Below are 26,749 nucleotides of genomic sequence, written 5' to 3'. Positions count from 1 at the left end.
TTTGTGATGATCAGCGGATCCACCTGGATCGCTTTATTGTTTCTTTTACATCACCGTTTTCATCATCGTTATTGTTTATTCTCCAGATGATATTTTCAATTGGTATTACTATCACTTTTAATCATGGAAATCTGTTAAATCGTTGCACAATTTGCATCTCAAAATGTACACACACAGTAGCGTATTTGAATGACCGTTTTCATATTTAAAACTAGTTCAAATGAAGCCGAGAAGGAACACAACGTGTACATACATTTATCCAATACATACCCTAAAGAAAAATAAATAGATATCGTAAAAAATAAGAAATACAACTGAAAAAAATACACACATTTTACAAATTGATCCCCAGGCTCCCGACCCCTGTAGGTCTATCGTACAGATATATATTGTTTAAAGACGCATATCTTCACCACCAAAAAAAATGTATTCAGGTCATTGTCGTTTGTTTGACATGCATCGTAAACACAGAGGCTAAAGGTTTTGTTTCCTGGGCTTCCTCTCTCACCCTCCCTCTCTCTGATCCCCCCCCACACAGAGAGCTCTTGGTGGTCTGTTATGGCTTGTGTGTGCAGTAAAATGACCGGCTTCTGTCCATCTGTTCACTTTAGTTTTTCTCTCTCCTCGCCTGTGAGTCGCTGTTTTGTCTCTCTGACAACTCTCCCTTTGTCAGGGTGACCCAAGACCCTGAGCTGATGAGACACCGTGGAGGAGTTTAGTTAAGTCTGACCTAAATATGTGTCACGTCCGAATATAAAGCACTCTGGTACCACTTTCTAATGAGACATACTTTACCAACTATTTTAATCCTGTTTCACTTTGTACGCATGTTATTTATAGGCCTGTTATAAGATACCGTATTATTACAAAGTACTTTTGGGTTGCAAGGTTGTGAAATGTCTTTTTAGTTACCTCTTTGTTCCATTTATTTGCAATTTAAACTCCAAACAGGATAGATTTTTAGAGTGGAACACCTCTTTAATAATGACTAAATCAGATGTAATGTCTCTTTATGAAGTCAGAAAACTTTTACACGACTTCCCTCATCCTTAGCTACTATAGTCTGCAGTTAATAAATGTTAATATAATATTGATAACTGGTTAATAATTACCTTTTTCCACATGTTTTTCATGTGTTTGAAAATGGGAATGGATCTTTCACAACTCGGCAACCCAAAACTAGCAGCTTTTTTACTGATATATAAGGTATTAATAGATGATTTATTAAATGGTGCTCAGTCGTTTTAGTATTGCGCTTCGGAGACTCCGATAAAAAAAGAAATTGGTAAAGATCGAAGCATCAGAGGGCGAGATATCCGAGACATTTTAGTCCCAAATTTGAGTCGAGCTTTAAAAAAAAGCTTTTCCCTTTTCCCATAATGCCACTTAGTTGTGTCTTTGTGAAAAGCTCCCCCAGCACCACAGTGGACATCATACAACTGTTTTTTACATGCTGAATAGTGCAGTGCCCGTTTGGAGCGCGTGGCCTTTCAGAGCGGGCTGATTACTTGACTCCGCCAATGTGCTGCAGCGAAGTGAAGAAGAGTTCTGTTGTAACGTTAGTATATTCAGCATGCAGAGCCCTGAAGCTCCGAGTTCGCTTGTTTACTCTAAATGTATTAGTATTGACCAAATTGCACCAAGTGTGCACAAAGCACTTCACAGGGTCTCCAGCAAAACACCCACGAAAAGTGAAGTAGACCGGAAGGGCGGTTCTGGAGAGATGCAGAGGACACAGACAGAGATTCCTCGCTGTCTAGTTAGATAAACGAGCAAAGAACGTCTTTTCAGAAAGTGGTACCAACACAAACTTGATGGATTTCCTGCCGTCATGAGCACAAAGCCTCTGTGGCCTCGCTCCACCCTTTGATCTCTATGACGGGGTCCCTTCAAAAGAGATCGGCTTTCAAGGTGCCAATAGACACAAAGCCTGAGGAGATCTCTGAGGCCCTCTGAAGTGGTCGGAGGTCTGAACTCGGACGTGTTTTACTACACCACTCCCACCAATTGGGGACACTAGGACACCCACTGACGGGACCATGGAAGCCAACAACAGAGCCATAATGGCCGACACTGGACACCACGGGCAGACAGGAGAACACCGGTGTTGTTTAACCGCCATTAACGGCCAATTCCCCCCAATGTTAACGTCCTTCCAGTCATTTCCTCTTGTTTATCAAATCCAAACTTTACTGTGAGGTTAACTTCTGCCCCCGGGCTTTCATCGAAAACACCTGTTGCTGAGCAGAAGTTATAAGGCGACTCGTTTAGTTGTTTTCCAAACTGTAAAGAGAATAAATGGCAGCAAGTAGCGGTTTCCTCTGAAGGTAGGAAAATGAGCCCTGATATTGCCAACTCTGCTGACTGTGTGCAGACTCCGACGGGAATGAAGAGAGGAGGGAGGGGGGACCGGCACAGAACCGAACCAACACCGGTGTTGTCCTTCATTAACCCCACACAGAGAGAGAGAGAGAGAGAGAGAGAGAGAGGAAGAGCAAAGACAGAAGGACAGGAAGAGAGAGAGAGAGAGAGAAAACAGCTGATCCCATTCAACCTTCCCGGTCCGGTCGGAAAATACATTCATACATTCTTCATGTCATTTTCCGCCTTCGTTCCTTTGCTTCTGTTATTGCAGAATGGTCAGACCAATAGATTTATTTTTAAAAATTTAAATGGTTATATTCATTGCTTCTTTCTCCGTGGATGAGCGAGCGGCTCCTCTAGTCCCAATCCAGTCAGCGCCCTGCGGAGAGAAACAGCGTTATGCACACGTCACTGCGTCCGCGGCCTTAATTCAACTCTAAATCCCCACCGACCAAACCCAGCACTTAAAAAGACCTCAACATCCCGGACTCAAACCAATCCCCACCCCAACAAACGAATACATAAAAACAAAGAAATGTGCTCGGCACATGTGAGGGTTGTGTCTCACCGCACAGATAAATAAACACTACGAGACGGTTTCATTAATTGGGTGTTCTCACCTCAGAGCCCTCAACAGGAGTACGTCCTCACTGAGGCGGATTCCCCCCGGGCACCAGAGCTGGCTGTGTTGGAGACCGGGGAAACAACAGACACAGACGGGGTCATTATCGTAACTGCGATGCTCTAAACATGCACTGACCTTCAGCAGGCATTCCTATTAAGAAGTGGAACGAGGGATAATCGTCTTCCTCTGCTTTGAAGCAGTCTGCTCCTTGTTATTGACAGTTCCTTTGCTGGAAAGACAAAAATTCCTCCGCCAAACTAATGGCACAGTAGCATGAAAACAACCAAGCGCTCTGTGCACATGAGTCTTATATAACATGGCTGAAAACAAATGTTTCTGTTCAGGGCTATTATTAGTATTAGGGACAGACACAAAAATGAGAGGAGGAAAAATATTTTTTTTTTGAGTTATTCTCAAAAGTTCAGAGTTTATTCTCAACATTTTGATTTTATTCTGAAAATTTAAATGTTATTCTCAATTTTTTGACTTTATTCTTGACATTTCAACTTTATTCTCGCACAAAAACAGAACAAGAAAACATCTTCCTGTTGTAATTGTGTCTGCTATGCCTGTTGTCCCTCATGCTCTTCCACTCATTTCAAATGAAGATGTTATGTGCAGAATACCTGATCAGCAGTGTAACCTCCTGCCCTGATTCCTGCCATGCTCTTCATGTGAGTAATGCCATATAGAGTAACAGGTCTCGACATATCGTCTAAATTGAGACGCGCCTCGAGGGCTCAGAGGAGCCGAACATATGTGAGTACGAGAGCGGGGGTGTCAGAGGTCACGGGTCGTACTCACCATCGCTCTGAACCTTTCTCAGGGTAACGGAGGGCGTGGAGATGGCTGAGGCACGGAAGTTGGCAGGCAGGGTCTCGGCGGAGTCGGAGGTCACGCCCCTGAGGTCTTTCTCCCTAAACATCTTCCTCCAGGAGGGCGAGCGGGTGAACGTCTTCGCTCCGTCCTGCTACAGAGACAGAGTGTGTGAACAGAAAGACTTCGCTTTCACTTTGCCTTTTTCTCCATATTTCTTGGCGCTTGATTTAGCGTGCTGACCTCGTCGGGTCGTCTCTCGGTTCCCATCAAGATGAGGGAGTTGTACTCTTGCTCCAGGAGCTGTCTGGCCTGCAGGAGAGAGTTGATGTAGAGCTTTGACATTCATTGGGACTCTGCAGGTAACACATTTTCATTACGTTTGAGTATCACGCCTGCTTTAAACCAGCACGGTTGGGAATCTAAAGGGTCAGATGAGACTTTAAGTGGATGTTTTGAGCCCTTTTATTATAAATAGGAAATGATGGAGCGAGAGATGCAACAAAGGCCCCCGGGCTGTTCCCTTTCAAGGTTTTGGACACATATCATACAGATAAGTATGTATTCTTTAAGACAAAAAAACACCGCTTATTATCTTCAATATCTTTAAAGGCCTGACAGAAGACAATATTTCTTGCTGAAGTAAATAAAGGTTCCAATCATGCCTGTAAAAATGCCTTGATGAAAGGTGCTTTTTAAACTCACATGAATGAAATGATGGGGGTTTAAATTGACAAAGATATTGATTAGTGAAAACCTAAAAGTCCTCCTCCACTTGTTGGCCCTTCACTGTGCAGAGCGATGCATGTGCAGAAGTATGTTTTACTTTACATCTCACACATGAACGTATGAGCGCGCTTTGATGACATCACAACTCGCTTTGAGGCCAATCGTGATCCGATGTGAAACTTGGACTTACACACGTGTGACGAGGTAACTTGAAGCCTCCAGGTCCCATCTTGTGTTCATTTGAAAAGAAATATAGCTGCAAATGATAGATTCTGGATTTTTCAACAAGTGCGAAGAATTAGATGTAATGTATTTAATTAGTGGTAAGGCTGGCGCCCCGATAGCTTAACGGTCGGGGTGCATACCAGCACAAAGTTGATGATTTGATTCCTGCTTGGCACCTCTCTCTGTGTTTCCTGTCCACTCTCAAATATATTAAAAGGGGGAATGCCAAAAAATACTAATGTAAAAAACATGCTTGGAGGCGGTGGGTCTTTACGTCCCCTTAAAACCGCTCTTCTCTCCGTGCTGCAGCTCTAGTTCCTCCTCATACAGTTACCTGTGTGTTCGGATTGGGTATCTGCAGCAGCAGCGCCAGGTCAGTGTAGTCAAAGGTGTCGTCCAACGCCAGCAGAGCCCCGTGGACGCCGCTCTCGCGCAGGTTGTCGCCGTACTCCTTCAGGCCGATGGTCTGCACCCAGCACATCACGCGCTCATTGGACCACACCATCACATCTGAGAGGGGGAGAGGAGGAAGGTGAAGGGAGGGAGCGGAGGCATTCGTCTGCAAGCTGTCCGCTCAATGTTTTTAAAAGCCAGATCAGGTTTCTTAATATGCTGCTCACTTCCTGAACTTCCAGCTGGATGACACATGTCCTCTGAGGGGGTTAAATTAGCTGTTCAGTGCTGATGAGTGATAAAGAGAAATAGTTGAAATGTTCCTGCTTTACTGATTTATTCTCTGACGGGTCAAGCTTATCATCAGACGAACCCAAACCTCTCGCACATTTCCTCACTTGGGGAATTCTTCTGTGAGGAAATCAGCCAAGATGAACCGACTAGAAAATGTACAACATGTGTATCCCAGGGCGCAGCGGTGGGAGAGCGAGAGGTTTTGGGGTTTGTTTAATGACCGAGCCTGTTGACATTTATGTAATCGTAATCCAGCTCTAGAAGGCTGCGGTTTATAAGGGGAGCAATAACCGAGAGGTGGTCCAAACATCTTCCAGAAACGTGGACCACTGCGCAAATCAAAGGAAATGTTTGTTTTGTTTGTCGTTATTAAGTTTGTGTGTTTTTCGGTTTGCTTTATTTCATATGTTAAAGATGTAGTAAGAAAGGGAATTATTTTTAATGGTTTATTGACTTTGTGATGTATAATTACTTATTTTATCTCTCTTTTCTCTGTTGTTAAAAGTTTAAAAAAGTAAAGTAAATGACACTGCAGCTGCCACTATTAATAACGTCATGAAGCAGGAGACTTAAGCTCACTGACACTGTTCTCTCTACTGACGTTAAGGTGGATGAATTGATTGTCGGTATTCTACTTTATGCAGCTGATGTGATCTTACTCACCCAGAGGTGCAGTTACTTTGAATCTCGGTTCAACAGCGCTGTCATATACTGACCAATAAATATATTAGGGTTTTATTTTGGAAGAGTATCTGAGTTTTAAGGAGTTCATTCAGCAGGTAGAGCGCTGGGATCAGTGCCTACACATAACTGTATAAGTCTTGTTTCTTAACATGCTTCTGGTGTTTTAAAATCTGGGGCTATTTTATGAGATGGGAACCTCCTACTGTCAAATATAAAAGTGAGTTGATTGGAACAGAGTTGTGAATATGCCTGAACACAAAGATCTTTAACTGGGACATTTTGCATCGACACCCCTGGACGAGTGAGCTCCTGATTGATTTGTTTTTACAGTGTAATATTCATGAAGTGATTCATAAGGAAGGACGGCGTGTTGATATTTGGCATGTGAAGCAGAACCTAACGTGCACAGTTACAGTCAGGTTTACTAGCATTAGCTCTAAAAACATGAGGTTTGAAGGTCTCTTATTATAATATTGTATAAAGTGTTCTCTAGTTATTTCCTCGTATTTATGTCTCATGTTTTCTTGTAAATGGCATTTACAGTAGAAGACAAAGGAGGAAATTGTAAACGGAAACTGACAATAAACGCTTTGACTTTAGCTAATAAAAATAACAGACAAAGAAATAAATGAAGCGACAGAGCAAAATACACTAATAATTGTAATAATAATAAATGAAAAAAAGTGTTGTTAATAGAAATAATTGTGTAAATTGTGTTTATAAAGTAATCACTAAGGTATGCTTTGAAAGAGACGGTAGCACAGCATGAATGGAGAGACAATGGGGGAGACAAAAAGAGCTCACCTTTGTTGTGGTGGACGCTCTCCTCTCTCCTCCTCTCCAGCTCCTTGCGATCGTAGTTGAGACGCTTCAGGCACATGATGCCATAGTGCAAACTGACCCTGGGAGAAAGAGCCAGAGGGTAGAAGCAGGTTAACCGAGGGCGTGTTTCCACTCTCACCTGCACTCGGGAAGCATGAACACTTAACTTTAAAGAGAGAGCCTGGAGACACACCCCTGAACAGAGAGGAACAACGCATCTTTTAACACCTTCATATTTCACCACACGCACAACAGACTCAACAGACAAACAATGAGACTGAAAAGTTGACGAAATTGTGCAAGATATGGCGAGAGCGGGCACGCAGAAGCCGAGCTCTACCTGTGGAAGCTGTCCACCATTTTGAGCTGTCCTCTCAGCTCCTTCTTGGTCAGGTGGTCCAACATGCGGGCGTCCACCAGGGACTCCATGAAGTAGCTGCGGTACAGTGGCAGACCCAGGCTGGGCAGCCAGTCGTTGCCCACCCACTCATGATTCATGTCGCCGTAGGCCAGTATCTGGAGGGGGACAACCACAGGCCATCAACGCTGATTCACGCTCGGCTTCATGTCTGACGGTAGTGCAGGTCAGCAGCTCGTGAGTCACTGCGGCTTAGACTCACGAGAGATACAACGACTGACAAACATCTTGTTGTGTTAAAGAGTGAATAGGGTAAAAATTTACGTTTTGTTAAATTACAGACATTTTGAAGACGCTACAAGGGAAATAATTCTTAGATATCAGCATGAAACTACCTCAGTTGATACTCATATTAAGACAACTATTTTTTGTATTACATGTATTCTGAAATGTTATGTTTGAATATGCAAATTAAGCATTCTCTTATGGTCACTTTTGGTGAATTTAGGAGAAATCTACAAAGGCAAATAGACAAAGTAGTAAAATAAACACTTTTATGTGTATTTTGAATTTCCACTAGTCTGAACGGAGACATTATATGGGAGCAACATTGACCAGTGCATGAAAAAACAACCAATGTTTTTGCCTTAATTCAGACTTTTCAGTTGATCCTCACCTGATCCCAGCTGAACTCTTTGAGCTCCTGCAGCGATGAGAGAAGAGACAGAGAGAGAGAGAGAGAGAGAGCCAGAGAGAGTGATGTGGAGGTGGCGAGGGGAGAGGGGACAAGAGGTCAAGAACGGGGAGGACGGATGGAGAGATGATGGAGGTGAAGCAGAGGAGGAGGAGGGAGCAGCAGCAGCAGCAGGAAATGAGGACAAAAGGAAGGAATAGTGTGTTAGTGAACGGGTAATTAGTTGGAAGCAGTTCACACTGAAACAGCAACCAGAGGGAGAGAAGAAGATGCTCAACACTCCGTCCTGGGCCACAAAGACAGAGATAATAAAGAGGCAGAAAATTCAAAAAGAGAAAAAGAAGAGAGAGAGAGAGAGAGAGAGAGAGACAGTGAGAGGAAGAGGAGGGAGGGGAGAGACTCGTCAACATGATTCAGACCAGACGAGCCGCTTAAAATAATTTTAAAAATAATAATGAGACATAAAAATAGTTTTTTATCAAACAGAGACGGGGCAGTGGGGGGGGGGCACTAACCGGAGGCTTGGTGGCCGCGTTCAGGGACTCCATCTCTGCGTGGGTCATCCACACGTTACTGGTCGACTGTGAACAAGAGAAAAGTGACATTTTTGCACCATTTCAACTCGTTAATATGCTGTTAATAAATAAATAAGAAGCCAAACTCCCAAGTCGACAGTCTTTGGTTATTTGTGACTTTATCTTCTTTGGAACAAGAGACATTAAACGCCGCAGCACAAACGCATGTGCGTGCAACACTTTTACGACATTTTTCAACATCTGGTTTGTTTTTGTCGCTGTGTGAGAAGGCAACATTTGGATAAAAAGTTGCTTTTGTTGCCAAGTTTTGTTACAAGGCGAAATAGGTGGAACTTTATCAGTGCAGTTTACTGTCACTCTCCTTTGGAAAATACACTCGTATTTTGTATTATGACATTTATCACATGCAGGATTCGTTTCATGTCCTATATTCCTCCTAATAGAATCTGCTTTTCATTTGACATCATTCATATACTCTCAATTATATTTAATTGTTAGTATTTCTGTATGTTGTTATTAGTTTCTGCTGCAAATCTGCCAACAGGGATCATTAAGATTTAATCTCAAAACTACAAACACCTGTTTTAACATGTCCCCCATACTGCTAACATCAAAGTGTATTATCGTTAAAGTCTCTGCATCTGCACGGAGAACACTGTGGGATTTGTTTATGACATTAAAGTCTGTATTCTCACAGAGCGGGTGCTGGCCGGGGCAGAGGGGCTGGTGAGGGACACCATCTCCTGGATGGCCAGCCGCAGTTTGAGGCGGTGAAGCGGGTTACTGATGCCGATCTCCCTCTGGATCTCCGTGTCCGACAGGTTGGCCATGATGGCGCCGCTCTTCACGTTGGCGCGACAGGCGGCGACGTACCAGGCCGGCATTCCCACCCACAGCTGGAAGGAGGAAGACGACAGATTAAATAAAAGGAGGAAATATGAGAGAAAACGATGTTGTCTTATGGATCCAAATGGATCCTTTTACAGTTTGTAATGAATGATGACGGACGCAAGTGTGCAGAAGTCAAGCTGTGTAAAGGCATTAACCACCAAAGATGGCGAATGCAACCTAAACAAAGTGACTTTCCAGATCCGTGTGTTATTAGTGAGTGTATTTGGTGGAGAAACCTGGCATTTAATGTTACACCAGAGAGACATTACGAGCTACAGGTCATTAAATCAGACATTTTGATGCTGGTAACAGTCTTAACTCAATGTTTAAAGGTTGATATCTCGTCTCGATGGTTGAGACAAAACGCCACTTCTGTTGCAAACTGTAAAAGGATGTCTTACGTTCTTTAATTACTGTCTCTTTAGGTTTCTGTGATGGCACAGTACCTCCAACCAGGATACAACAGTGGGTCCGTCCCAGGATGCAAAGGGAAGTCCTTGGCGACATGCTTCCTCCAGTAGCTCATGCCTGGTAAGAGGAAGAGGAAGAGTTACATATTTGGTGCCGTTCAAGTGAGAGATCAGAAATATCGATCTGACATCCAAGTCAAAGGATTATTCACAAACTTCTTTTTGCTGCGGCGGTCTTTATCTGCCGGACCCAGAGTCCCAGTCTTGTTCATCCCCAACGGGTCTCCAGAGGGCATGTCTTCAGAGGGTGTAGACGCTGGAGGAGACGCAGTGAGGTCAAATGTCACACGAATGAAAGATAATACAGAGATGAATACAGTGTGGGTCACTAGTGTACACTCAGTGTTATCCTCCATCTGGTTACCAAGAGAAGCAGATCCGTCCCGCCCGGGTTGGCCCATCCGTCCTTTCTCCTTCTTCCCAAAAAGCCGCCCGATGGAGGACTTGATGCTTTTCTTCTTACTGGACTTGTGGAGAGAATCCTGGCTGCTGTTGGAGCTGCTGCCGTCTGCCGAGAGACTGGGAGGGACAAGAAGGAAATCACTAAGGGGCGAACGAGGATGAAACCGTTTTGTGTTGGATGTATTTAACGTGCGGCCGCTTTACCTGCGAAACTCCCGTGGGTCGTCGAGCATCGCCCCTGGATGGGTGAGGGTCATCCTCTCCAACCGCAGTGCACGGGGAGTGGAAGGAGGCGTGGAGTCAAGAAGGGCGAGGGAGCGGTCATCATCTTTGCTGTTCTGCAGAACGAAGAGTAAAGATATTTCTCAAAGTGTGAAGCTCGAACAATTCAGGAGGCTTTTTCAATCAGAGCGGCCGAATCATTGAGCACCTGGACTGCTTGGAATGAAACTTTATTACTGTAAAGAAGACCGACTCTTTCAGACAAATCCTGGCTACAAACAAAACAAATCTCATTCCACCTAATAAAATGAGATCTGAAGACAAAAGACACATTATTTTACCAAAACAAACGTGGACGCCAACCAGCAGCAGGAACATAACGAGTGTTAACGAGCTGCACACCTATTGATTATGAAATGTTTTGGTAATTAGTTTCCCGCAGAGTAGCAAATTGATTAATCACGTCAATGTTAGCATCATTTATTAACGATTGTCTCACTGTTTTGGTCACTACTTTACCATCACATTGTTGGTTAGTATTATCACAGGTTTCGTCTTCCTGCTTCCTAACTTGAACCACTCTGTTCTGAACTCCCACCTCGACATTATCACTTCCACCATCACCGCTGTCTGCATGGTTGGTTTTTCTTTTGTTGCACCATTGTTTGTAATCCATCCGCCCGTTTCCAAAATGCTGGAACCAGCGTGTCTGGCACCAACCGTCATACCATCCTCCAAGTTTCCTGAATCAGTCTTGCCCAATCGAACAAGCTGCTGTTAAAGAACAGCTGAACTCCTCTGACCCCGTCTGCGTGATTTACTTGTGCTTTCTTCACATGACTCACTGTCTGGAGGAGCTGTTTGCATAAACAGGGAGGTGGAACACGGAGGCGAGATATCGCAAAAGGTTAACGTGGGACGGGAATAGAAGCGGTACCTGTCTGTCCGTCTCGCGGGCCGGGGAGTGAGACAGGCGAGGGGTGGAGTGTCCAGAGCTGGGGGGAGAGGGGGAGGCCAGGGTGGAGGACGTGATGGACGAGGGGATGAAGCACCGCCCTGTGCTGTCTCTCCCCAGGGAGGACGGAGGGTCCAAAGCCACGCTGACCCGGTTCTCGATCTCTTCGGCTCGCAACTCCGTGTTCTCCTTCTCCTCCTGGATCAGTCTGGGTTTGAAAGTGGAGGGTGAGAAAACAAGGACTGAAACATTTGGACGATATGATAATAACGTACTGAACAGATCAGAATAGACTTAAAGAAAGAGTTTGAGATTTTGGAAAATAAGCGTAATCTTTTTCTTCAGATTCTTCATTTTTGTGCAATAAATAAGAAGCTACAGCGAGCAGCCAGTTAGCTTAGCTTAGCATAAAGACTGGAAACAGGGGGAAACAGCTAGCCTGGCCACTATGCGACCTAAACAGACAAAGAAGACCATCAGCAAGAAGATTGGCTACTTCTTTATATATAATTTGCGGTGTATTATGCAGAGAGGTGCGTCCTTACTTGATCTCCTTGTTGATGGCCTCCAGCTGTTCCTGCAGCATGATGGCCAGAGTCTGCACGTCCGTCTGTCCATTGGGGGACATCAGCTCGGAGCCAAACCGAGGGTCCCCGTCGTCCTCGTCGTCGGAGCAGCCCACATCCAAGCCCGGCTCGAACCCGGTCCCCAGCAGAGCCCCGCTATCCCACTCTGGGTACTGTACACAGAGAGTAGTACTGTGGTTCTTCCATGAAAAAACAAAATTTCACGTTATGTTAATTCTTTTATTTCTTTTTTTCCATAGAGGATCAGGATGAAAGTAATATGAACTTGCAATTAGTCAGCTCCTTTTTTCAAGTGGAAAGAACAACAACGCTGATATTATTGCAAAAAAGATTGAGGGGAAAAATGGGAGTTTACGATACAGAGGGGACACATTTCCTTCCTGATGTTAAGGTATTAGATATATTTCCATATTTTACCAATGTTTGTTGTTTAACAGAAAAGTAACTGGTGCAAAAAGGGGGGTTGTAGAGACGTTACAGCAGATTCTCACCTTGGTCGAGTCCTCTCTGGCGGAGCTCCAACGGGCCCGGTGACTTCGCCTGACCACGCCCCCGGCGGAGGCGTTACCGAAGGGATCCAGGTGAGTGGTCGAGCCGGTTGGGAGCGAGCCACTCCCGTGGGAATACCTCAGCTCCAGAGCGCTACCCGGCAGAGATCGACTGGAGAGACGGAGGCAAGAAGATCATACAAGATGAGATGGAAAGGTGTAAAGTACAACACAGAAAAAAAACAACACAGCTGGCTAAACCAAAACTAAAATATGTACAGAAGAAATATTTCAAAAAAGGAAATGTCAAAAACATATCTGAAATTTGAAAAATATTGTGATTTAACCTCATATACTGTGTCCAAGTGCTTCATACTATATATACTATATATACATTAACAGGTTTACAGAAAGCTGTAAGTGTCAGGACGTGCAGATGAGAAAGTGCTAATTGGATCATGTATGTGTGTTTGGGCACCGAGTCAACACGTGTATATGGAGGCCACATATCAACACTATCTTAGCTCGAGAGTGCTGACAGTGTTAAACGCCTCCAACGTGGGGTGATTGATCTACAATGTCTGGCGAGATAAGAGACACAACACTGGGCGTCTTTACAGTCAGACGCCTCTGGAGACTCAGAATAGTGTTTAGAGCTCCGTCTCTCTCGGGGTCGGAAATGGCAACAAACCTGGAATAAGAGCCCCCGGGCCTCGCTCTCAGCTGATCTAACTCCAGCTGAATACGCTCCAGCTCCGCGATCAGCTGGTCCTGAGGGGGCAAAAGAAACACAGTCGGTCGAAAAAAACAAAGTTACACATGTCGACCAGGTTTAACTGAGAGCGAAGCTTAGAGGCACCTTGTTTGCCAAGAGATCGTCCTGGAGTTTCTTCATGTTGGATAGTTCCTCGGACAGGGCGTTCTGGAGGAAGAATGAGAAGCTTTATTACGGGGAAATAAAAACAGTATGTTCTTAATGAGAAACTGGTCTTGAACTGGCTGCACAGGAGAGAGGGGATTCTTTAATTCCTATTTTCAACCAGATTTTATGTTCCTGTGCATGTGAAAAAAGACACTAATCTCTGAATATTATTATTAATAATTATTCCAGTGAAAAAAACTGAAAAACAGATGGGAAATGCTGATAATGCACTGTAGTAAGTAGGTTAAAAAGATAGAAGGCATTGAAGAGCTTGTGCTCCAAATGCTGTTTTCAAAATTCTAATTTCACCTCTCATCATTGAGATGCTTTAGTGAAGTAAAAGTAGCAGCACGACACTGTAAGAATACTCAGTGCAGCCACAGCAGTACAGTGCTTTGCTCCCGTGCGGGTACTCTTTTCTGTTTCTTCAAACTCCATCTACTGTAGTAAAACAGTGAATATGGAGGAAGTACCTCATACAACCACACTTCAAAACATCCAAACTATTACTGTAAGAGTAAAGTTGAGTTACTTTCCACCACTGCTCTGGATGAAGGACTGTTTTACAGCAGCTTACTTCTCCTAAAAATGCTTAGGATGGTTTATATGCAGAGGTAGATTATCATGTATGTACCCATATGACCATGAAATAAAGTTTTAACTGGTCACTTCCTGGAGGGCAGAGGGGTGCGTGAACAAACCTGACACCAGGAGTTCATTTGGGGAAAAGGGGGACACATCTTTAGGGGTCTTGATTTGGGGGACTGAGACATTTGCTTTAGTCTGAGCGGGTCACCTTTTCTTCCAGAGCGGCCATCCTCTCCTTCAGATGCAGCTGCAGCCTCTCGTTGGACTCGGACAGTAGCTTGTCCACCGTGTCGGAGAGACGCTTGTTGTGTTCGTCGTTCATCCTCTCCCTCTGCCTCGCCTGAGGGCGGGGAGAGAATGAGACGGGTGAGAGCGAAAGAGAAGAAAGGGTGCGGGGATTTAATAACAAGCATTTTGCTTGACTGAGAGCGACAGACAAAGATTTCTATCTGAATGTACACGACCAAATAGAGGGTTTAGAAAATTAGCGCGCTGACAAAAGGAACGGCACGGAAGAGGGGGAGGGATGAGAACGGAGGGAGAGAAAAGAGAAAGAGAGATGGAGAAGCGAGCGTGACTCACCCTCTGTAGCTCCTGGTTCTTCTCCTCCAGTTGCGCCTCCATCTGTCGCAGTCGCTCCTCAAAGTTACCATGACGCTCCTCCGCCTGGATGATTGGAAAGGGGGGGGGGAGGGAAGGAAGCGGGGGGTTAGAGCCTGAAATAACACAAATTAACACAAAAGGAAACAGCTTGTTGACCGAGTCTACCAATTAGTTACATGCCTGTACAGATCACAGCGGAGCGGGAAACCTTTAGTTTGCTTGTGTCTCACAGGGCATTCGTCTCCTCCTGCCAAGGAAGCCGTCTCCTGCCCCAACACGCAAAGGAGTAAGTGTAGCCAATTTGAGAGGTTTGGCTACCTGGAGGAGAGCGAGTCTTTTTTTTTTTTTGGCAAGAGGGAACATTGTGTTTACGGGAATGCTGGAGGTTAACACACAAGCAATCAAACGAATCGCGTATATTCAGTTCCTGGCGTGTCGAGGCGCACCGAGGATCAAATAGCTGAGCCGACTCTGCGCCCTGAGCTGGCTTTCATCTCCAGATCGTTTGCTTGTGAATTACTGGCACCGCTCGATGAAAATATTTGCTATTCATCCTGTCATTTGACATCTCATGTTCTGCTTCACTCATGCATGAACACACACACAGATATATATATATATATATATATATATGTAGTATGTGTATGTACTAGCCTGCATGTCCACACACGCTCACACACAAGGACTATTTTTATCTCATTGTATATAACTGTTAGATAATAGGGCACACACACACACAGACACACACACGTACACACGCACACATGCACACACCTTGTTGAGTGCTGCCACTCTCTGGGCGAGCTGGGCCTCGATCTCTGGCAGCGTCTCGGCCCTCTGCAGAGTCTGCTGCAGCTTCTGTTTGGCGTCATCCAGACGCTCCTGGAGCTGCCGGTTCTTCTCCTCGCTCTGCAAGAACACAGGATGAGAGAAGGACCGGGGGGAAACTCAGGTCGCGAGATTGCCGGGGGCAGCAGATGTCATTAAAGGCACCGGGGGAAAGAAGAAAAAAAGACATTGATGCCTCGCTCTAAGTGCCAATGTGAAACGTGGCCAAGCTGCCAATCAACAGCAGAGACATGGACACACACGGGGATGAGAGAGACTTTCCCCCCACCTGTCTGTACAGCGAGTCTTTGCTGGCCAACTCGTTCTCCAGTTTGTCTTTTGTGTCGTGGAGAGACGTCGCCTCCCTCTGGGCACTCAGGTACCTGCAAACCAGAACAAAGCAGGCAGACAGACGGAGCAGCAGTGAGTGCCGGAGCAGGTTTTTTTTAAATTTCTATTTTAGAGGAAGGCAATGAAGAGTTCATGGAGAGGAAAACACAAACCTGCGCTCTAACGTGGTGATTCTCTCTTCCATGTCCTCCCTTTGACAGAGAGCCTGGGTGAATTAAAGTGTGTGTGTGTAGGGGGGGGGGATAACATATGTAAAAGCAAAGAAGAGCAGACAGAGAAAGTGAGATAGGGAGAGAAGTCAGGTTTACAAGTGTTGATCAAAGGGAATTCACTGGGCTTCAGCAGCTATTAGTGGAAGAATGATAAGTCAAAGAGAGACAGAGGGGGGAGACGGGGGGGGGAGGATAAAAGAGCAGCGGGAGAGGAGAAGCAGTTCGATGTGGAGAAAAATGTTTGCCGAAGTCAACCGACTCGACCGCCTCTCGTCCGGAAAAACGCCCTCACACCTTTCAAATCGGCAAACCGGCACACCGGCTGATTTGATGGCACTGTCGCCATGGATACAGGGGCTCTGTTGCGTTCAGTAACAGCCGCCGCTGCCAAGGAGGCAAATGGCTTCGTTGCCATAGCGAACGGTTACATATTTCCTTTGGGTTTGAGTGAAAGAGGATCTTTGTGCCACTGAGAAACAGACCAGAGTCTCACCTCCTTCACGTCCCGCTGTAGCTTCTGGTTGGCCTCCTCCGACCGGGCCAGCTCCCTCCGGGCGGACGTCAGCTGCTCCTCGATCTCCCCGACCTGGAGTGTGTGTGTGTGTGTGTGTGTGTGGGGGGGGGGGGACACAGGGCTGAGCGTCTGATATCTATGTTTGGCTTTTGGTGAAAGCATTAGACGGCGAGAGTGCGTCCGATTGGAGTACCTGTCTGCACATGAGGGCCAGTCTCTCTTTCAGTTGACCCAGCTCTGACCTCTGTCGCTCGATCTCGCCCTCTCGCTGCCTGTCGACGTCGGCCTCATCCAAGATGGACGAAGGGCCGTTGGGAAGCCGCTGAGCGAAGGGAAACGATTTGAGTACAGTGATCATGATAGAGTTGATCAAGTTCAACCAGGGTTACTCATCAGCTGGGTTTAAAAATAAACGTTTTAGTATTTTGTTTTGGAAGAAATACCTCAACTCAAACATCTAAATTATTGAGGATAGTGGCTCTTCACATTTAGTGCTCATCAGGTACCTTCATGAAAAAATATGAACCAAATCGGAGGGACGGTGAACTTCTCAGCGACCAGTAAAAAATAAAGTAATAAGTAACAAAAACCTACTCTGATTACTGGAAAATTAAAGTCATTACAACTCTTACAAAAATCCAAGATGGCGCCTAACTTCCTCCTCTCTGAGTGAGCTGAGTGCCGCTGGCTGGAAGCCATATTGCAACAATACTGATCAAAGATTAAACTGGAGGCAGCAGCTTCTGGCTCCCGATCAGCTGGTGATTGAGAAAATAAGTGATGCAGGATTTTAATGTACTGAGATAAATGGAAATAAACCCTCGGTGGACGGACTGAATCTCAACTCTATTTAAATAGAAAGCCATGAAATGATGGCTGCCCACATCGTGAATCCTAACAACGTGTCTCTAGCGCCACAAGCAGGTCCAAGAATGTCGACATCTACTAAACAGCTTGGCACAAACTCTATTCCAGACATTCGTGGTTCCCAGAGGATGAACCTGAAGGACGTTAGAGATCTTACACCACCAAGACATTTGTAGTTTTGATTAAAATGTCAACTCAGCAACCGGAATGATTGACATGAAATTTGTTTCAGACATTCACGCCTCCCTCTGGATGAACTGTAATCACTTTGGTAGTTCTTCTCTTCTCCATTGCCATCATCAGATTTGATTGTGACTGTAGACTCTCAGTCTTGTTACGTTACACCGGTCTGACACTGACCCTTGTCTCTGGTTGAGAAGTTCACCTTTCCACTGGTCAGTTTGTTCATAAGGTTTCTTCTGTCACTCTGGACTCATGGATGTCAAAGCAGAAATAGATCTGTAGCGTCCTCATCTCTACAGGAGGACTGTGATCTTTCTGAGATTGTATAAGAAAAGCATCCCGTTACCTCTTTGCCGTTTTCTAGTCCTTGCTGCCGTCGCTTGATTTGTTCCCGTAAAGACACAACCTGAAACACGGAGGGGAACCGTCAGGAGAGACTCCATCACCTCACTCACCAAAGAGAAGCACAGAAAGAAGGTGGACTCACCTCCTGAGAGGAGGACTGCAGCTCTTCCTCCAGGGACGCCACCCGCTCCAGCGCCACCCGTAGTCTCTCCCTCACCTTCTCGTCCAGAGCTTTGTGGTGCTCGAACAGGGACTTGAGCGCCTTCAGGACCTCCACCTCGCTGGAGACCCCGGCCGGGGACTGGGACTGCCTCTTCACCACGGTCATCCTCAGGCTGCGCTCGTGGCGGGACACCAGACACTCCAGATGTTCGAGCAGCAGCTGTTAGACACATGTGGTTCACATACAGTTAAAACCTCTTATCGGTTATAAACAGTCGCAGATGATTAAAGTTCACGTTTCACTGTGAATTATTTTCAGAGCAAATAAAAAAATGCCAAAGGAACCAGAACTTTAATGAAGAAGATAATACTGACCCGTGTGTTGTTCCTCTCGGCCTTCAGCTCTGCTATCTCCTCCTCTCTCTCCAGCAGCTGTTCCCGGCAGAGGTTCAGCTCTTTGGTCAGCACTGCAAACTCCTGCAGGGTCACAAGAGGGAGCCGTTATTGACTCCATGCTTCTGCTGCTGCATGAGGTCATAATCTCTCTCACACACATACACACACACACACACACACACACACTTTATTTATTAAGCGCTGCACTTTCCCACTTTCCCCAAAACCGGCCCCGGCTGCTTCATCTTGGATTGGCGACTTTCCTTCATTTCCCAGAATGCCCTCAGAGAGCGGGCATTGAGCCGGCTGGTTTGACAGTGAGAAGCTAACGGGGGGAGTGAAGGTCTCCAGGTCTGATTGGCTGCGTTTGCGCTGAATGTGCACCGTCAGTAAAACGTTTTTATTTCCTCTGTTGCTTCCTTAATGGATTTTCTCCCCTGTCTGATTGATAAATGTCGAGTCAGAAGGTCTGAAACCAACAAATAAAGATCTCAGCATGAGGTCGGCCGCTTCTAACTTTGGCCAGTTATCCAGAAGAATAACAATAAACACACGCTATGAAACATAAGAACAGACGAAAAGACTGCAGACTGTAACGTTTACTGCCAATATTTCCCGCTAAGCCACAGAGTGCAATTAACTCCAGAGTCTCAGACTTTCAATGCATTTAAACAAACATGCTCAGGCGTGCAGCTATGATTTGGCTGAAGGAGGAAACCCCTCCATACAGAATAATCCACATAACAGCGGCCAAGCGGGAGTCTTAAAGCAGGCCTCGGTATAAAATCTAACAACCAGGTTTATTGCACGTGTTGCACCTGAAATTGGCTTAATTGCTCAATAACCACGACTGGCTGTGCGTTTTGCCCGCCATTAAAACAAAACGCCCGGAGGTTAAACAAGCATGAGAGGAGCTGGAACCAAGCCAGCGCTGCGTAATGTCTTAGATTTCCAGATGACAGCAGTTGAGCTGAATTCTTGTGATTTTGTGTAATTTAATCCAATTATGTATAATGTGAGGTGAGCTGCATGATAGTTATGATAACAAATATGTTGCCTTTAGTCAAACTAAATGGTACCTGTGGCAACGAATCAACACAGAGAGGAGGAGTGACATCATGGAGGGCACGTTCAACTTCACGCACGGATGATGTCGGCTTCCACGGAACACGCACGGCCGTGTGCACACACTCGCTGAGCAGCGAGCGCTCGCCCGTGCACTGATCGTCCACTCTGCTCGAGTGTGATGGCGGCGTGACGCACACATGACACACACATACACACACACACGACACACACATGACAAACACACACATGACACACACGACACACACATGACAAACACACACATGACACACACACGACACACAAACACACACATGACAAACACACACACACATGACACACACATGACACACACGACACATAACAAACACACATGACACACACATGACATGCACACATGACACACACACATGACACACACACATGACACACAAACATACACATGACAAACACACGACACACACACACACGACACACACACATGACACACAAACATACACATGACAAACACACGACACACACACACATATGACACACACACATGACATGCAAACACACACATGACAAACACACGGATGTCCTCCAACCCACGTGTGCTCTGTACCAATCATGTGTGTTTTCACAAAGTGCAAACGAGCCATTAAAGGCCACCGATGCAAGCGAGGCAGTGTGGTAGTCATGAACCAAGACCAAGACCAAGACCAAGACCAGAGCGAGTCCCACACTGCATGACACGCTTACGATAAACATGCAAACCAGATCCACATTCCCACAGAAAACACATGAAGATTCCTCATCATTCACCTCTTATATATGATGAGGTCATTATCATATGTACTATAAGTCGCATTATGGGCGATACGACCAAAATCTTTTATCGCAGTAAAGGTCATTACATATCTCCATAACGATATATCATGATGTTTTTTTCTGGTTGTTGAATAAATAAATAGTCTAATATGAAATACCCACATAAATACTCGACGAATTAAAAGTATTGTCTCATTTAATTAAGAACTTTCGTGCCAAATGAACATAAATAGTGAAAGTAAAGAGAAATAAATGAATATTTTCCAGCATGTGTTTACATGCATGCACATGAATACAGAGTCATCAAATCAATACAACAGTTAAGGTAATTTGAGCGAGTCTGTGCCTGTTATTATCAATATAGACGACGTACTTGCGCATCACGATATCTCGATGTATGAGTTCATCACGATACGGTTCCCCTGAAGGACGATAAACCATCATGTTGAATTATCTATTATCTACCATGTGTGAGAATGTTCCTCAGTTTTCTATGAGCCATCACAGTAATGATGTTTGACTACTGAATCAAACGGGAACAATTAGACCAGACCGGGTGAACACGTGGTCGATTACGAGACCCTCAGAAGCCGGTCTGGGGACCGAGCCTGATGTGGAGTCCCACAACAACACTGGCGCTGCTGTTATCTTTGCACCGTGTTCAGTGATCAGTTTACCCAACAGGCGCCTCACCTCACACCCTCTCCCAGACAAAAAGTACAGCATGTACAGTCTGTAGCTGAGCCTCGTCGTGAAAGGACGAAGCTTCGTTTGAAAAAATGGAAGTGAGGAGGATCAAGGAGGGAAAAATTGCTGCGTGCAGATGGCACGTTCTGGGCCCGAAGGATATTCTATAATTCTGGGATTAATTCATGTAGAAGACGGAGCGAGAGAACCAGACACTTTCGACATTCCTCTCTGTCTCTTTTTTCGGGGCGCCGTCATTTTAGGTTGATGCAAATCATTGCACCATCTCTCCCCCCCCCCCTTCATCCATGTCAGTCTCCCCCTGTCATGATACACCACATCGAAAACAGCCTCTAGAAGCCACCTCATTAGTATGCAGCAATATGCAAATGAGCTTGATTTGTTAGTCTCTGTGTGTTTCATATCACCAGGTTTTTCTCTCTCTGTGTGTGTGTGTGTGTTTGCCATGCTGTCACTCTCTCCTGATTTTTCTCTCTTGGCAACGTCGAACACACAGACGAACTGGCTGAACTCATCTACTGTGGAATGTAGCTCCATGTGCTGCTCTGTCTGTGTGTGTGTGTGTGTGTGTGTGTGTGTGTTTCTGCAGATATCGATCTCCTTATCGGTGAGGTAACATTGCTCTTTAATGTCCAGTCGCTCTCTCTGCTAAGTCTGTTATTTCATTTTGGATTGTTTTCTCCCAGCGTAGCGACAGTGATGGAGGCGTCCAACAATGAGTCCTACCTGGAAATAGAGTCGGAGCACTTGTCTGTCGAATTACAGGATGATTGGCTCTCGGCCGCTACGATGTGCGATAATATGGTAACTGTAACACACGAGCGGGTCAAATCATCCCTCAGTTTATCCCCCATGACGTTTCTATCACAAAGCTCCAAAAACATTTTAACCATCTTTGAAAAACCAAACAACACAACTGAATGTCTTTCCACAATCCTCAAAGACTCTTCTCACAATCTGAAGGGAAAAATATGCCAAAACAATAAAGATTTTTAGTTTGTCTGTCAAGTTGCGAATGTATTTCCTGATTCGAACAAAGATGGCGGCTTGAAATTGCACATCTCCGTCCTCAATTTGTGCCACACGACCCACAATTGTATCCCTACGTTGATGATCCTTTCAGATGATTTATACCTTCATACAAAATAACACAATAGTTTGTTTGTGCTTTACAAAACGAGTGAGGACAAGAGTCATCTCCACAGCCCTGGATGGTAAATACAGCCACAGATCTTTTCTTATGATCTAACAGATGGAACACATTTTGAATCCGGTTGGTTAGAAGAACCTTCTGGGTTTGTCAAAGATCAGATCTTTTCAGAAAAATCAGATGAACTGTGAATTCAATAGAGACACAAAGAGGCACAAACCGGACAAAAAGTGTTTAAAGCAGCTTTTCTTAACGTGCAATGCTGGGAACTTTTAAAGAAACACTTCATGGTTACTGACTCATCATCCAGCATCATTAAGGAACATTTTGATGTGTCGGTACATGAGGTTTTTTGTGAGTAGCCATTGAATTCACTGATGTTTTCTTTTATTGTTGCTCTTCTTTTAAGTGAGAGAATATTTCAGGAGTCTTATCAAGATTTTCAAAAACAAACATCTTGTTTTCACACAAGTTGAATCTGAGGAACATAACTAAATGTATGAATATCATATAATCAAACTGAGATAATTATGTTTTAGAGTAATTATAATGATTGGAATATTGACTGTTGGTCCATTGATCGCATTACGGCTATAACAACTAACCCAACCCTCTGGATGGTTTACATTCTGCCCTCGGATGCTTTTTGATTCGATGTTTACTGCTGAACATACAACTCTTCTTCTCACAGACGTTTCTTTTCATCTCTCCAAGGTGTTGGGCATGTGCCAGCACCTGTCCTTATATAGTGTTTAGTGGGCGTTACCTAATAAATAAACAATGTAGCCACACGCTGTGAATTATGACCACGTGGGATTCATCATTCAGTTACCTGAGGAAGAGCAGATTTGGTTGAAAAACATTTGGAAAAAAAACTCCGAACAGAAAATGTAAAGAATGTTGCTGCGTGAAGTTTTATGTGTTTTGTGCAACTTCGCAGAATAAATCTTCATTTCAACAAAGAGCTCATTAAATAACCTCCGTCATATCTCGGCCGTGTTTTACCCTGACGACGTATTTGGGCGTCACATTCGCAGCTTCACCTAAAGAGCTTTAGGAGAAACAGAATAAGGTGACGTTGATGTCGGAGGTACGATGGTTGCTGTGCTTTAAACTCCGCAGCAGCAGCAGAAGAAGAAAGGAGTCAGACTCAGCGCCACCTGGACCGGCTACAACATTAAACCCTGCTAACAGGTTAACGCATCAATAATTCAACACTGTGAAAGGAAGCATCTTCACCACGAGCACTTCTGATACAGAGCAGGACTCTACTGATGATACTTGTTTACTTTGACTGAGGTCGGCCTTTGAATGCAGCATTTCTTCTTGAGATGGAGCATCGTTTTCAAAAATAGCATTTTGGATTTGAGTGTTCGATTTTTAGTACTTGTCCTGCAAACTCACAAGGATGAGTCTTGGAGTTGATCTGGTGTTTTTATACCGCATGTGTTTATTTATTTAGATGTTAACCTAAAATAACAGGAACATGATGACAATATGATCCCTGTATTTACAGTAATGTGCTAATGACATAATAAGACATCGACAACATGTTATATATCCTGTTCATGTCGTCTACTTTCTAGTAGTTTTGTGTTTTTACGGTTTAATATTTTGCGCTGAGCAACAGACTTGAGATAAGATGCTTAACTTCAATAGACTTTGAGTTTTAGTGACTTTTAATTGCATTTAAATCCTTTTGTTTGATGCTGACGTGCTGTTTAAATGAACCTTTCTAAACGTGTTCATGACACGCAGCGTGAGACTGCATGCACATCCTAAACTCTACTTTAACCTCGAGTAGAGCTCTGAACTTAAAGGAGCAGTTCACCAGGAACCACAGAACCAACAGTGAATCCTTACCAATACTTCCATCTCAACCTTCACCCAAACTATCAAAGCTAGTCATCGCTTTCCTTCAAACATGCTAGAGAACTCCCCACAAACAGCTTCTTACAGATGCAAACGTTTTGTGGATATAATACATGTCCAGATATTCACCCAATCGTCTCCTCTAATCCCCTCAACGGTGAAGCTTCGGTCACACGTGTGCATCCGTGCATGCTACTGTATGACGTGCACGTGTCTGTCAGCATTGTGGGTAACAAACAACATGTGAGAGACATGTGTTTCATTTGGATACAAAGTCTAAAAGAGACATTCTACTCTGACTGGAGCTTCATCTTTTAGGTGAACTCTTCCTTCAGTCAAACACGCGCACACACACACACACACACACACACACACACACACACACACTATGATAATGTGAAGTGATTGAACTTGTCATTTCAAGGCAGTTGCATGGATGAAACTTTTCCTTCACTCTGACCTTGACAAAATATTACAATTCATTTAATAAGATTAATAAAACCCTCCCACAGTGAAGGAGCTGTGTGTGTGTCTGTGTGTGTGTGTGTGTGCGCGTGTGCATGTGTTTCCTCCACAGCTCCTGAAATCATTACGTGACGTAGGGAACAGGTGTGTCGTACCTGCGGCAGGGCGATGGACAGCTGCCTCTGGAGCGACTCCTTCTCGTGGCCCAGATCTCTGAGGCGCAGGTGGGCCGTCCCCAGACAGTCCTGGGTGTCCCTCAGGCTCTCCAGCAGCCTCTCCCTCTCCGTCAGCATGTTCACCATCAGTGACTCCAGGTTGCCCGTGCTGCCGCCCTCATCGCTGCCGCCGCCACTGCTATTACTATTACCACCACCACTACCACTACCACGGGGCTCCCTGCTGCCAAAGCCCCCAATGCCTCCTATGCCTCCTCCTCCGCCCCCCGCTGGGGAAGACGAGCCGCCTCCTCCGCCTCCGCGCCCGTCCTCCGATATGGTGGGCATCACCTCGCACATCATCTTGAGGCCTGGGTGTGAGAGGCGTTATATCTGAGAGGCGGTCTAGGACACTTGACGGCAGCGTCTGGTGGACCACCGACTCCTAATCAGACGGCCAACCGATACTTTAGGGTGGGTGGGGTGTGGGGGGGCGTTCCTCTCAAGCAGGAGACAAGTGCAAGAGGGGGGAGACGAGCTCTGTGGACTTGTGGGTGAGAGTTTCAACGTTGTATTAGGAGGGGGGAAACAGTGTTGGGTGACGAGGGGGCTGTGGGTCTGGTGGAGGGGGGGCGCAAGGGGTACGAGGGAGAGGTGCAGGTTTTAATGGATGACCTCTGACCCCCGGCCCAGGCTTCACTGAGATGAGAGAAGGACCTGGAGAGAGAAGAAGAAGAAAGACATGTTTAGGAACACAAGAGGTTTTTATAAAGCCTAGATTTCTCACCAGACACACACATGTATCACACACACACACACACACACACACACACACACACACACACACACACACACACCTTTCTCCAAACCACTCAAAGACAACAACCACCGCTGTTGCAGCACAGCCCCTCTCTTCCACTGACTTGGCATCGCGATACTCAACGTGTGGACTAACCCGCCCGTCCATCAGTGCATGTCTATGGATCCACAGACAGTCGTAACGGTGCAAATGAATGGCGCATGATGCACGGAACGAGTCGTTACCTCAGCAGCCTGTTCAAACACAGCCGTCACACACACACGGAACAATCATCGGGCCTGCAGGCTGGAGCAGAGAGACGCGGCGCTGTTTCATACATCTCATGAGGGGGGTGAAGAAGAAAAAAAAGGGTGTCATCATGAATTGTAATTACGAGCTGTATCCAGGAGGAAATTATTTTTTCTACGGCTCCGGAAGCCATCTGTAAAAAAAAAAAAAATATATATATATATATATATATATATTCTGTGTGAATCAGGTTTATTGTCCTCAGGGTTTGGACGGGAAATAAATTGCTGTCTTTACAAAAATAAATGGCTTAAAAGGGTGAAGCCTATTTTTTTAAAGCATGTATAGGGCTGTGCACGAGAGGAGGTGCCAATCACGCTGTAAATGATGGAGGCCTAATTAACACGTTCAACCGGGAGATACATATCACGCAAGTGGGTTATTTTTAGTGACATGAATGACCTAAATGTCGGAAAACGGTGCGTCTCTTTGGCTTTTATTCCGACTGCAAGGCGTCTATTTCCTATCAACTCCCCTCCCTCCCTCCCTCCTTCCTCCCCTCCACCCATAAAAACAGCTGGACGGTCGAACGCACAGCTAGATCCGTGTGTGCAGCGAACATCACGGTGGATTTCGGCCGCAGCCGCCGAGCGATGCGTGTGTCTTACCCTCTCCATGATCGACAGAGACAGGAAGTAAAGGCGCCTCGGTGGCCGGTTCACTCCATCGGAGCACCTGAGAGACGGAGGCTGCAGCTTATCCCCCCGTTACAGCCCGGTTACCAGCCTACCCCATCCCTCCCTCTCTCTCTCTCTCTCTCTCTCTCTCTCTGAGGGGAGCGACGCTTCGGCTCCGGCGTAAAGACGCACGGAGGAAACACAGGCTACATCCGGTCAGGAACTTTCAGAATAAAACGTGCAACAAAAACAGCTGGTGTGACCTTTTATTTA

General features: G+C 45.4%; 1 protein-coding gene across 5 annotated transcripts; it reads right to left on the bottom strand.

Annotated features, from left to right (window-relative positions):
* On the bottom strand, window positions 1-26,626 carry LOC116391451 (liprin-alpha-3-like). 5 transcript variants are annotated; one of them, XM_031862062.1, is made up of 31 exons: window positions 26,468-26,625; window positions 24,752-25,468; window positions 18,506-18,607; window positions 18,111-18,350; window positions 17,970-18,029; window positions 16,767-16,895; window positions 16,553-16,645; window positions 16,000-16,052; window positions 15,786-15,879; window positions 15,443-15,577; window positions 14,648-14,731; window positions 14,274-14,405; window positions 13,415-13,477; window positions 13,247-13,326; window positions 12,559-12,727; window positions 12,026-12,246; window positions 11,463-11,688; window positions 10,508-10,641; window positions 10,266-10,420; window positions 10,058-10,157; window positions 9,878-9,959; window positions 9,236-9,436; window positions 8,520-8,585; window positions 7,987-8,013; window positions 7,293-7,468; window positions 6,935-7,032; window positions 5,094-5,269; window positions 4,049-4,117; window positions 3,794-3,959; window positions 2,985-3,047; window positions 1-2,743 (listed from the first exon to the last, which is right to left on the bottom strand). In XM_031862062.1, the coding sequence occupies exons 2-30, from the start codon at window positions 25,112-25,114 to the stop codon at window positions 2,995-2,997; spliced, it is 3,747 nt and encodes a 1,248-aa protein (XP_031717922.1). In that variant the 5' UTR covers window positions 25,115-25,468; window positions 26,468-26,625; the 3' UTR covers window positions 1-2,743; window positions 2,985-2,994. The 5 variants fall into 5 exon arrangements, with proteins under 5 accessions (XP_031717922.1, XP_031717923.1, XP_031717927.1 ...); XM_031862063.1 differs by having other exon boundaries at window positions 3,794-3,956; XM_031862067.1 differs by having other exon boundaries at window positions 3,794-3,956; window positions 7,987-8,010; window positions 12,026-12,219.
* Window positions 26,627-26,749: the final 123 nt, after the last annotated feature.

The sequence above is a fragment of the Anarrhichthys ocellatus genome, unplaced genomic scaffold (assembly GCF_004355925.1).
Source record: "Anarrhichthys ocellatus isolate YVR2014 unplaced genomic scaffold, GSC_Weel_1.0 scaffold26, whole genome shotgun sequence".
Classification (NCBI taxonomy): domain Eukaryota; kingdom Metazoa; phylum Chordata; class Actinopteri; order Perciformes; family Anarhichadidae; genus Anarrhichthys; species Anarrhichthys ocellatus.
This window is presented reverse-complemented; position numbering and strand designations above follow the sequence as displayed.